General features: G+C 37.9%; 2 protein-coding genes across 2 annotated transcripts; one reads left to right on the top strand and one right to left on the bottom strand.

The window, feature by feature from the left end:
- Positions 1 to 2,336: 2,336 nt before the first annotated feature.
- Positions 2,337 to 3,464, bottom strand: LOC147855137 (uncharacterized). The gene is made up of 3 exons (XM_087330592.1): positions 3,254 to 3,464; positions 2,982 to 3,185; positions 2,337 to 2,342 (listed from the first exon to the last, which is right to left on the bottom strand). Exons 1-3 carry the CDS (start codon positions 3,377 to 3,379, stop codon positions 2,337 to 2,339), a joined length of 336 nt encoding a protein of 111 aa, XP_087186718.1. The 5' UTR covers positions 3,380 to 3,464.
- Positions 3,465 to 9,090: 5,626 nt separating this feature from the next.
- Positions 9,091 to 10,377, top strand: LOC147855136 (uncharacterized). Its single transcript, XM_087330591.1, has 5 exons — positions 9,091 to 9,099; positions 9,145 to 9,204; positions 9,321 to 9,950; positions 10,030 to 10,105; positions 10,337 to 10,377. Exons 1-5 carry the CDS (start codon positions 9,091 to 9,093, stop codon positions 10,375 to 10,377), a joined length of 816 nt encoding a protein of 271 aa, XP_087186717.1.
- Positions 10,378 to 11,207: the final 830 nt, after the last annotated feature.

The raw sequence follows: 11,207 nt of genomic DNA, 5'->3' as shown, positions 1-11,207 counted from the left end.
AGAGTAGGGTTTCACCCAATAAGAAGGATTTATGTAGGAAACGTGTTGGAAGGAGTCAATACGAGGAGCATCCCATTCATCTTCTTGATGTACCTCAAGTATTTACATTTATCGCAAAATTTGTTTTGACTTTTGATCTTAGTTAGTTAGCTTATTAGCTACCTCTGAATATGACCATACCCGAATAGCTAATTACCTACCTCAGAATATGACCATAGCTAACTATCTACCAGTAATAGCTAATTAGCTACCAAAATAGTTAATTAGCTCCCTAAGTATATCGAACATAATTATTTAGCAACTAGAATAACTAATTAGCTACCATTCATAGCTATTTAGCTACCACCATAGCTAATTAGCTGCCTATAACAATAGCTAATTAGCTGCTTATGACTATAGCTAATTATCTACTAGAATTGCTAATCCCCTACTGGAATAGCTATTGTACTAAACTATGGGCGTAGCTAATTAGCTATTGTACTAAATTATCGTAGTAGTTAATAAGGTACCATTTAGGTAATTAGCTATTGTATTAAACTATGGTAGTAGCTAATAAGCTACCACTTAGCTAATTATCTACTCAGCTAAAGTATGGTAGTAGCTAATTAGCTACCACTTAGCTAATTACCTACTCAACTGAAGTATGGTAGTAGCTAATTAGCGACTCAGCTAAAGTATAGTAGTAGCTAATTAGCTACCACTTGGCTAATTAGCTACTTAGCTGAAGTATGATAGTAGCTAATTAGCCACTATAACTAAAGTATGGTAGTAGCTAATTAGCTAATTGGTAGCTAATTAGCTACTTAGCTGAAGTATGGTTGTAGCTAATTAGCTACCAATTAGCTAATTAGCGACTCAGCTAAAGGATGGTAGTAGCTAATTAGCCACTATAACTAAAGTATGGTAGTGTCTAATTAGCTACCACTTACCTATTTAGCTATTGTACTAAACTATGGTAGTAGCTAATTAGCTACTCAGCTAAAGTATGGTAGTAGCTAATTAGCTACCACTTAGCTAATTAGCTACTCAACTAAAGTATGGTAGTAGCTAATTAGCTACCACTTAGCTAATTAGTTACTGTACTAAACTATGGTAGTAGCTAATTAGCTAAACCCTAGCTAATTAGTTATTGTACTAAACTAACATCGGGTCATTTGAAACAGGTAATATGGCGTATTCTCTTTTGGCATAGTTGGCCAGATGTAGAAAAGTACCCTATTTTAGCCTGATATCGAAAATATACGATGCATGCGTACCCCTTTTGCGACTTGATGGTTAAATATAGAACAAAAAAAACCTAGCAATTACTAAATTGTATGTGTCCACATTCGTGTCAATTTGCATATCATGGAGCACAATTGAAGACTTGGTTCAATATAAAGTTCTAAAATTGGTATCCATATTCAAATTGTAGAGTAAAACTACATAAACCGTAATTATAAATATGTGGTTTTGGGTTTAGGAATAAAGTAGTACCCCACTTGTTGGACGGGTATATCGATAGTTTCATTGTATAATGTCATATAGTTCATGACAATGTAATTGGTAAGAGTAACAATTACGCACGACATTCATTTATACTATGTGGAACCAATAGACTTGAACCGTAGGTAACTAAAAACCTCTTATTATCAAAAACATTCGCCTTTTCATATACAGTCATGCTAACGGAAATGAGAAATTACAATATCATGTTAATATCTCAAACTGAAGAAGAGCATGGTGACCAATTATATGTAAATACAAACAACGGTTCCAATAATGATTAAAAAGGGAAATTATGAACAGGTGAATTTAATTAAACGATAAACAATTACAGATGTTCTCATATACAAATATAATATGAAGTGATGGTGAACATTATGCCTCAAAATCCTCAATTTTTACATTATGCCATCTACATCAATCTATAAGCAAATCAGGCAGAGCAGGCTCCTCTGGCGCTGATTGTTCTAGACTGTTTTCATTCGTGTCATCTCCAAGCTCTCCCGAATCTGATGTATGGTCAAACTGTGCTACATCTTCCAGGTCCACCAGCTCCCCTGCTTCTTCATCAATTGGTTCCATTGGTTCTCGTGAAGTCATCTGGAACATCTCTATCTCGTTGATGTGTTTTGGTCCGACTTCTTGATCTTGATCTGGACAGTCCCAGATTCCTATGATCCTCATTTTGATGAAGTTAACTTGAGCAGGGTCCTTCTCCAATGCAACACAGTTTCTAAACATCTTCAATGCACAAGCTGTCGTTGTACCTAATGGTCGCATGAACACAAACAAGTATATATAAGAAGTAATGTCTTAAACTTGATTGACATGATTGAAATTAAATATATATATTATACCTGTGCCAGAGAACAAGTCTAGGACCCAATCATCTGGATTTGAGAAGAGCTCTATGAGGCGGTTGATCAATCTTTGAGGTTTTTGATAAGGGTTCACCATACTTTTATCCCCTGACACATGTCTTAATTTTTTGGTTACAGTTGGGCACATGATGTAGTTAACCACGTTACGCTCATTGACATGTGCTCTAGCCTTCTTCTTTGTAATTGAATCATAGTAGCCCACACAAAAATGTTCGACCGCACTAACCATTCGATCGCTAGGGCTACGTGTAATATTTGTTTTGATCCTATAGAGAAAGAAAATCAAGTATTAGAGGTGTAAATGTGTACATATAATAAGAAGTACTGTAATGAGTAAAAGAGAACTATAACGCACCAATGCATGTGTTCAGTGGCATGACAACGGGACTTCAAAGCTGTTGTGACTGACAGTGATTGCCCCATGCTACGAAATATGACTATCCTCCACAAGGGGGCCAATGTCAGTTCTGCGAAATCCTTTACCATTTTCTCGATCCGAGGGTACTTGAAAGGCACATCATCATATGTTGATCCCGCAATACGGAAACCATATGGTATGTCAGCTATCAACAAAGTGTAGTGCCTTCTCGGTAACAATTCGAGCATCTGGGATACTTCGCCATTGAAAACACTATAATGAAGCTGTTTGAAAGGATCAGACCTATGCAAAAAACTCTTTACAGTCTCCGAATCCTCGGGCAGTTCCATTTCCTTCCCTTTGGTCATTCTCTTCTCATATTTCGCACGTTCTAAGTGCGTGATGAAGGCCGCTGGAATACCGTCATTATTGTCGTTGTTCTTTTTCGATTTTGATGGTTTCTGCAAGTGTCATTGTTGTTAGCAGGGAACATTACTCTCTAACATATCAACATTCAAAAGACACATACCCATTCTCTAAATACAATAAAATATTCCTCCAATGCCTTGTAGGAAGAAGTTATCGGGCAGGCTTGTTCAACTTCTTCCCATGTCGGTAAACTCAGTTTTTGCATCATCAACTCTTGAATCTTCATGTATACCTTGTGACTGCACAATCAATATGAAATTAGAAATAAGATATTCAAAATAATTGAAGACTTTCATGAAAAGGTATACTATAAACACTTACTTTTGCAAGTCTGTTACCATCTCGTCCAAACTAAATTCCTTGGCGACCACTCGAGATAGCACGGATATTAACAATCTATCATCTTTGATACCTTGTAATGATCTCCAAGGTAAAAGTTTCATGTCCTCTGCTAACTCCTCGATTACCAAGTCGCTTTTTCCCTTGGTCTTTGATTTCATCTCAACTTGTGGATCAATTCTTCCCTTTTTTTATCTTTGCCCCTTGACTTCTTTCTGCTCCCACATAGAGAATATTTTGTCTTGGAGATCCCACACCTCTCCGGTCCGAAAAGCTAGTTGAAACCAAGAATCATATTTTCGGAGACCTTCGGATTTGGTACTCTCATCCACTGCAATCCCTACTTCCAATAAACACTGACGTCGCAATCCAGGCCACAATCTTGGACCAAAACGATTCAAGGTATCGAGGTATTCATGATGAAAAAATCTTATCCTCTCTATACATGACATCTTTTGCCTATAATCGTTGTCATTGTTACATTCGGCGTATTTGAAGAACGGCGTGAGAGGATATTCTTTGACAAGTTGTCGTCGAGCTTCGGCCGAATGTGATCCTCCGATTACATAGTATGTGTAATCGTCTGCAGAGCTATACTTGAAATCTGCTACTGTTGGGCATTGTTCTTGATCAACCATTACCAAAAATGGCACCACAGTAGCGTGAGGATTGATTTTCATTTTGCTTTTCAGGTTTTGCACATGGACGGAGTGCGCCTCCCTAATTTCCAAGGGACGTCTTCCAGTCACGGGGTCAATGGGGGGCCTTTGGATAGAAGTAATGGGCAAATGAAATAGCTGGCCCCTGCGCACAAGTTTAGTCTTCACAATATTTTCTCTTATTTTATTTTGTTCTGACGTCAGGACACCAGAAGATAGTTGTCCGCTTGGAGCCACGACGTCGACTTGTTGGTCGTCTTCTTCTTCCACGAACTCTAATATTTCTTCTTCTTCTTCTTCGGGTCGTGGTCGTTTAGTATATTTCTTTTGAACAGGATTTGTCTTCCTAGACTTTTTTGGTGGAGTTTTTGCTTCACCGGTCATCATCTCTCTTGTCACGTACGGCCGAAGAGCTACCAACAAGTTATTTTTCGTTTGCAGGTCTTTACGCAAAGCCTTGGGATTGCAAGATTCGGGTACTAGGTTTCCCTCATCAAGTCGCAATCGCCTGTTGCCAACTGAGCTCGAGACGTCGATTAAAATACTTGTAGAGTCAATGTCTTCGTACTCTAGCTTGGTTACATGCCCGTAATTAAATGTTTTTCCAAGCTGAAGTTTCCCTTCCTCGTCCGATTTTGCCGTTATCAATAACAACACCCCATCGTCCTCGACATAAGAGAGACACCATTCAAGTTCGGGGTAATCCTTATATTTCACCTCAACCGTTTTCTCCTCTTACGTACTACCTTTGCTGATTTTGGTAGTAGCCACAGATGACTTGGATCCTCCTTCCCCCGTTAAGTCAAATAAATTCTTTTTACTCGTGTCCTTCATGAAGGAGCCAGAATCTCGTTTTGTCGGAGATCGAATCTTCAATCTAAATGAAGGAACTTTTTGTCTGGGTTCACTGAAATTAAAAACGTTGGTGAAAACATAGAAACAACGTACAATTTTATCTAAATCGCACAAATTATCATTTAAATTACGTCAATTTTATGGTCCCATGCGATAGTTTTTTATCGCAAAAACAACATTTTTTTCAACCAAAATCCGATGCACTGCATCGGATTTTAGTTGAAGGTCCTGGCTTTCAGAATTGCTTTCCAAGTTCGTTGTACAAAATAAAATAAAATTTCTATGTGTTGAGGAAAGGAATCTTTAAGGAATCATTAGGAATCTTAAAAAATGTAATGAATATTACTAACCTGACGATTTTCTTTCCCTTGTTCATGGTTCGTGCCGGAGGTAGTGCTGTCCACGATGTGCTTCTGAGTGCTCGAAAATTGGCTTGTGCTCTGAGCTCGATGGATTCTTTCACGTGATAATGAAAATGAAATTTCTAACCTCCTTATATAGAAGACTTTAGCATTCTTTTTCAAATAAAAAATAATTTTTAATTATTTGTTTTTTAGGAAAATTTCGGAAAATAATATAGTAAATCTAAGTGTTTGGGTAGTTATATAGTTAGGCTTTAGTATTCCTTAATTTTCTAAAAAGAAGGTTTTAGAATACAGTTAGACTCCCTCAAATGTCTTCTTCTACAAGTAGAACATCTCTTTTTTCTATTGCCCCCTTTTCATTGTCAGACAACTCGTATTTCTCAATAGAAGAGTACGACCACAAAAAACATTTGCGGCTTAAATAGAAAAGTGTGGCTCCTAGTACTTCGAATTCTCTGTTTTCAATTGATCTTGTTGATGGACCTCTTCATGCAAGCTTACAAGCGGACGATTCTTCGTCGATAGATAACAATAGCATTACTAAACCTCTAGCATTTAAAAGAGTTCCTCGACAAGTTAGTGAAAAGAGATTTAATTTCTTATGTTCTGATCGTCAACTTCTATGCGACTTGAACAAATCGTGTTGTGCGAATCTCTATCTATCAACTTATGGAAAGTCAAGGTTACGTGAAACACGACAAAAAAACTTGTCGCTTAATGGAGAAGAGCAAGATACATTTCTTCTTTCGCATATGCAACTTAAATTGGATCACAAAGCAGGGCCTAATTCAACGCAAGTTGAATATTTCCTTGGACTAAATACCAAGTGTTGTCGAGCAACTTTTAAAATCACTCATATCATTGGAAATATGCGGCTGCAACGAGTTCAAGAGCGACTTGTGAAGGGCTCCTAGGTATATTTCGATCAAAATGGTTCTGGATGTAAGGGTCAAATTGGGCAATAGGCAATTAGGTGGATGGAGGTATATTTTTCAAAACAGTGCGAAGTTATGCCAACGACAGGAAGACTTCATTTGTCAGATAACTTTACTCGAAGGCAAGTTTACCAATCGTACAAGGACGACATGTCTTCTAATGTTGAGCCTTACATACAGTACAGGCATTTTAATCGACTATGGAGGTTACAATTTAAAAAGTGGTTATCCCACGAAAGGTGCGAATGGGAGTCTGCTCAATATGTGCGAGTTTAAAAAGTATGGCCAAGGGTGGAAAATCAGATGTAGAGATCAAGAATTACAAGAACCTATTAAAAAAACATCGTGAAAGTCAGGCATTGGAACGTACTAAGGCTATGCCTCACCGACAAAAAGCGTTTCAATCTCCCGAAAAGTATATGTGCATGATTATTGACGGCATGGATCAAAAGAAAACTTGTTTGCCACATTTTCAAAGACTCCCCAAGGATATTGGAGATGAGTGTCTCGTGCAAATGCATCTAGTGGGTTGTTTGACATATTGTCAAACTATAAGACCACAAGTGTTCTTAACTTATCCCAATATCCACAACGACCCTAATCTTACTGTCACTGTCATGCACAGGGTATTGCCATCATGGTCAGGTATACTCCCGCCAGTTCTATATGTGCAACTAGACAACACAACAAGAGAGAATAAGAACTCAACTATCTTCGGCTATCTAAGCATGCTAGTAGAGAGGGGCATATTTAAAAAGATAAAGGTTAACTTCTTGTTGGTTGGTCATACCCATGATCACATAGATCAAATGTTCAGTAGGTTCTCAAAGAAACTTGCTTGTTGTAATGCTTTCACACTTCCCACGCTATCCAAATTGATTAGTGAAGCATATACACCAAAGCCTGAAGTACAACACTTGGAAGAAGTATACGACTTTAAACGTTTCTGCATGGATAGTGACGGGACTAAAGGTAGGGTGCTTGCACCTCTTAACAATATAAGTTTCAACCATGTCTTCCTCATAAAACAAAGATCGGCCCACCTGAAGATGACGGTGTTGTTTGCGAAACAATACTCATCTAGTGCACAATGGGAGCCCCAAGAAGGTTGTAGGCTCCTTCTTCATATCCCAGATGAACCTCTACATGGTGCACAACAAATGCCATATGATGATCGTAAAAATGTAGCACCAAATAGTACTATTGATGAACAAAGGGCATATTGGTTGAGATGTCTAGCAGAGAAACAAAATAATATTGATCGGACTAAGAAGTATGCCGGTGATGAGGATGTTGAATGGTGGGAGATTTTCTTCACCCATCAACGCACCATTTTAGATAATTACATCGCCGGTTTATGGCCAATCCGTATCCCATTCACATGGAACATTGGGATGACATCAACGATATCGCAGACTCATCACCAACAATCGAATAATATGGAGCTTCATGATTTAGTTCGGCCACTGCAAAGAGATATTTATGTGGGACCAAGAAAGTCACGTACTGTTGAGGCAAGATGGCAAGGTAATTTGCAAGAACTACAAGTGGGAATGTTGGTTGCAACATTAGCAGGGGACGATACCTTGGGCCATCCATTTTGGATTGCAAAAATTATTGAATTAGTAAGGGATGAAGAAAGTAGTCAGACAAAGTCAATAGTAGTCCATTGGTATCAGACAAATTCAACTGATGCATTTATAGGAAAATATTCTTTAGAGATGGTTAAGGATGTCGGATGTTCAAGCAGAAAGAGAAGAAGAAAGAATATACCGAGCACGGCTACTCTCGCACTAGACCGTGTTGACATACTAGTATATGACTTCTCATTGACAAAATCAGGTCATCTAAGACAAGCAACTATCAAGATAATAAAGGAGAAAATCCCAAACATGGTGTCAAACGAAATACAGAGAATAACCAGAAGCAATTCTCATAACCACAAAGATGTTGGGTTGGACTTGGATGAGGATAATGCTTTGATTGCCACTGATGATGAGGATGAGACGTCAGAATGCTCTTCTAGTCCATCAGACATGTCTTAATATATTGGTTTGGTTCAAGCTGGGGATTGTTTTACTACATGATCGGAAACTTTGTAAATTTGTTTTGGATGTAAACTCACGAATATGTATAATTGTAACTGGTAGACATGTTGTACATTATTTTGTAATTTTGGTGATGTATTTTTGGACGCATTTTACTTATGACTCAAAGTGGTAGTCATGTTGAAATTCAATATATTTTGCCACCTTTTCTGAAAAGCTTTACGCATGCGTCGTGTCTTTTTGAAAACTGCGTGCTTTTGTGCCCTTTTTTGACGTAGTGTTCTCATAATGCGACATATTACCTTTTTCAAATGACCCGGTGTTAACTATGGTAGTAGTGAATTAGCTACCACTTAGCTAATTAGCTACTCAACTAAAGTATGGTAGTAGCTAATTAGCTACCACTTAGCTAATTAGCTACTGTACTAAACTATGGTAGTAGCTAATTAGCTACCACTTAGCCATAGAGTTAATCAGTATGTCCATTTTATGACGCAAGTCGATTTATTTATTAGGTTCAGGCGAATGCATCCAAATATCAAAGTTCAACTACGAACATTCGAGTCTCTTAAGCCACACTTTGTGAGACGCTTGAAGGATTGATGCACATGTTGTTGCATTTACCATGTACAAATGGGTTTTCTCAAGGACTTTGTTAATCTACTACGTCACCATAGCGCCTCGGTAACAAATGCAATTTGCACTTGTGTGTGCCCAATTTGTTGATCGAGCCCGCATGAGCACTGTATATCATCTGAGCATGTTATCTCTTCTATGAGTTGTCTTTTAGATTCAGTATTGTGTCCGACAGAAATTGAGGCCATCTTCCACAATCATAAATGTGTCATGGGTTTATGTCAAGATTGTGGCCCTAGTAGATTTAGGTGGTGTCCAAATGAATTGAGTAGTGAAATACTAACCTCTATCAAGTTATTTGAGTCAGTTGACACCAATTTCTAAGGAAAGGTGTGTAAAAGAAAGGATCTAGTTAGGAAGTCACTTAAACCAAGGGATTTGGCGTCTCTATTTGTAGTATCTCTAGGAAAGTTCATTAAACATAACTTCATTTATTCATGGCAAGCCCATCAGTTTAAGACTTGCATATATGATTTTCCAAATGATGTAGTAGTCTCAGTATTAGATTTCGCAGAGAATTATACTTTCAAGCAGAAGAATGAAATTCAATCTATGCATTGGTGTTCAACGCAGGTAACCATTTTTGTGCACATAATATATTTTCGAGTTTCAGGTGATGTTAAAAAAGTAATTCATTTTTTTATTTTTGATTATAAGAAGCATGACACCTTGTTCGTCCAACATTGTTTTAACTTACATTGGCAATGGTTATTAGCTAAACGTTTGGAGCTTACTCAACATTGGGTCTGGTCTGATGTAGCTGCGTCACAAATCAAGGCTAGACGTCCATTTTATTTTGTGGGGAGGTATCCTGCTATAACAGGTTTGGAGATGAGATGGAATTTTTTTGGGTCTGGCCATGGTAAAGGTGAACATGATGTTGCAGGTGTTGTTATAAAGCAGACACTTACCCATGAACAACTAAAGGCAGATGGTGTGCAGATGAATTGTGCAACACATGTAGTTGAATTTTTAAGGGCAATTATGTCCGAGATATCAAACGTGAATTTTGGGAAGTGAAGATAAATGATGTAAATAGGGAGAAGACTTGGGAGTGCTAGAAATTCCCAAATTGCGATCTCTCCATGCTGTTCACGATTATTCTAGGTTGGATGGTGATTGTATTGCGGTTAGAGAATTAACTTGTTTTTGCTTCCATTGTGTGCAGGGAAATTGGAGGTATTGTTTAAACAAAGCATATATTCAGAATTGGGAGTATCATACATTGAACGATAAGGAAGTAGTTGATGGAGAAACAGAAAATAATGTTGACTTCACATATCAAGGACATGGAGATACTTTGAGTGATGTCTTAAATGTTGGGGATAATTTTGCTGTAAATGCAGAAGAAGGCAATTCAGAGGGTGTCGATTTCTATATATTTTAGTGCACGATTAGTAAACAGTGTGCAACGCAGAATATATTAGATGCTTGGGGAAATGTTGTTTCTACCGGGCATTCTACATCGAAGGTATTTTTTATGCAAGACTAGATGATTACTATGTTGAGAAGCAAGCTCAACATGGTATGTGATGCTTATTGGGAAATAAGCTATCGTAGCTATTTAGCTACTTGTGAACATAAAGGAGAAACAACTAATTAGCTACTGACAGCTATTTAGCGACTGACAGCTATTTAGCGACTGACAGCTAATTAGCTACTGACAACTATTTAGCGACTGACAGCTAATTAGCTGCATACGTAAGTAACTTATTACTTAGGTAGAAAGTAAGAGAAAGGTAAGTAAGAAACACAGGAAGTAGAACTCTGAGAGAGAGAGTGAGGAAAGAGAGGAAGAACTCAGAGAGTGAGAGAAAAAGAAAGAAATAGACGAGAGCAAGTAGAGCTTCGCGTATAATGAAATAGAAGAAGTTTTGGCTGCTATAGAGGTAAGTCTCCTTCCCCCTTCCCTTCTGTGTTTGAGCACTAAACGATCTAGCACACCACGATCCGCCGCGCACATAAGAAGAGCCCGAGTGCCTTCTTCACGTTTTCTTAACATGGTATTAGAGCAGAGTTGCTCATAAAGAAGAGTACAAAAGTGCATAGATCTGAGAAAGGTATTTCTTTGTTTGTTGATCTGAATCAGAAAGGTACTTGTTGAAGTAATCGTAGCAGAAACCCTTGTTTGGAAGAGATAATGTTTGCAGAGAATGCGGGCCAAATAGTTACAGAGAAACTAGATAAAAACAATTTTCCGGCGTGGAAATTTAGAAT

Source organism: Azolla caroliniana, unplaced genomic scaffold (assembly GCF_043228905.1).
Source record: "Azolla caroliniana isolate FFs.n. ecotype wild unplaced genomic scaffold, voAzoCaro1.0.p SCAF_14, whole genome shotgun sequence".
NCBI classification, from domain to species: Eukaryota; Viridiplantae; Streptophyta; class Polypodiopsida; order Salviniales; family Salviniaceae; genus Azolla; species Azolla caroliniana.
Note: the sequence above shows the minus strand (reverse complement) of the source record. Positions and strands in the feature narration are given on the sequence as shown.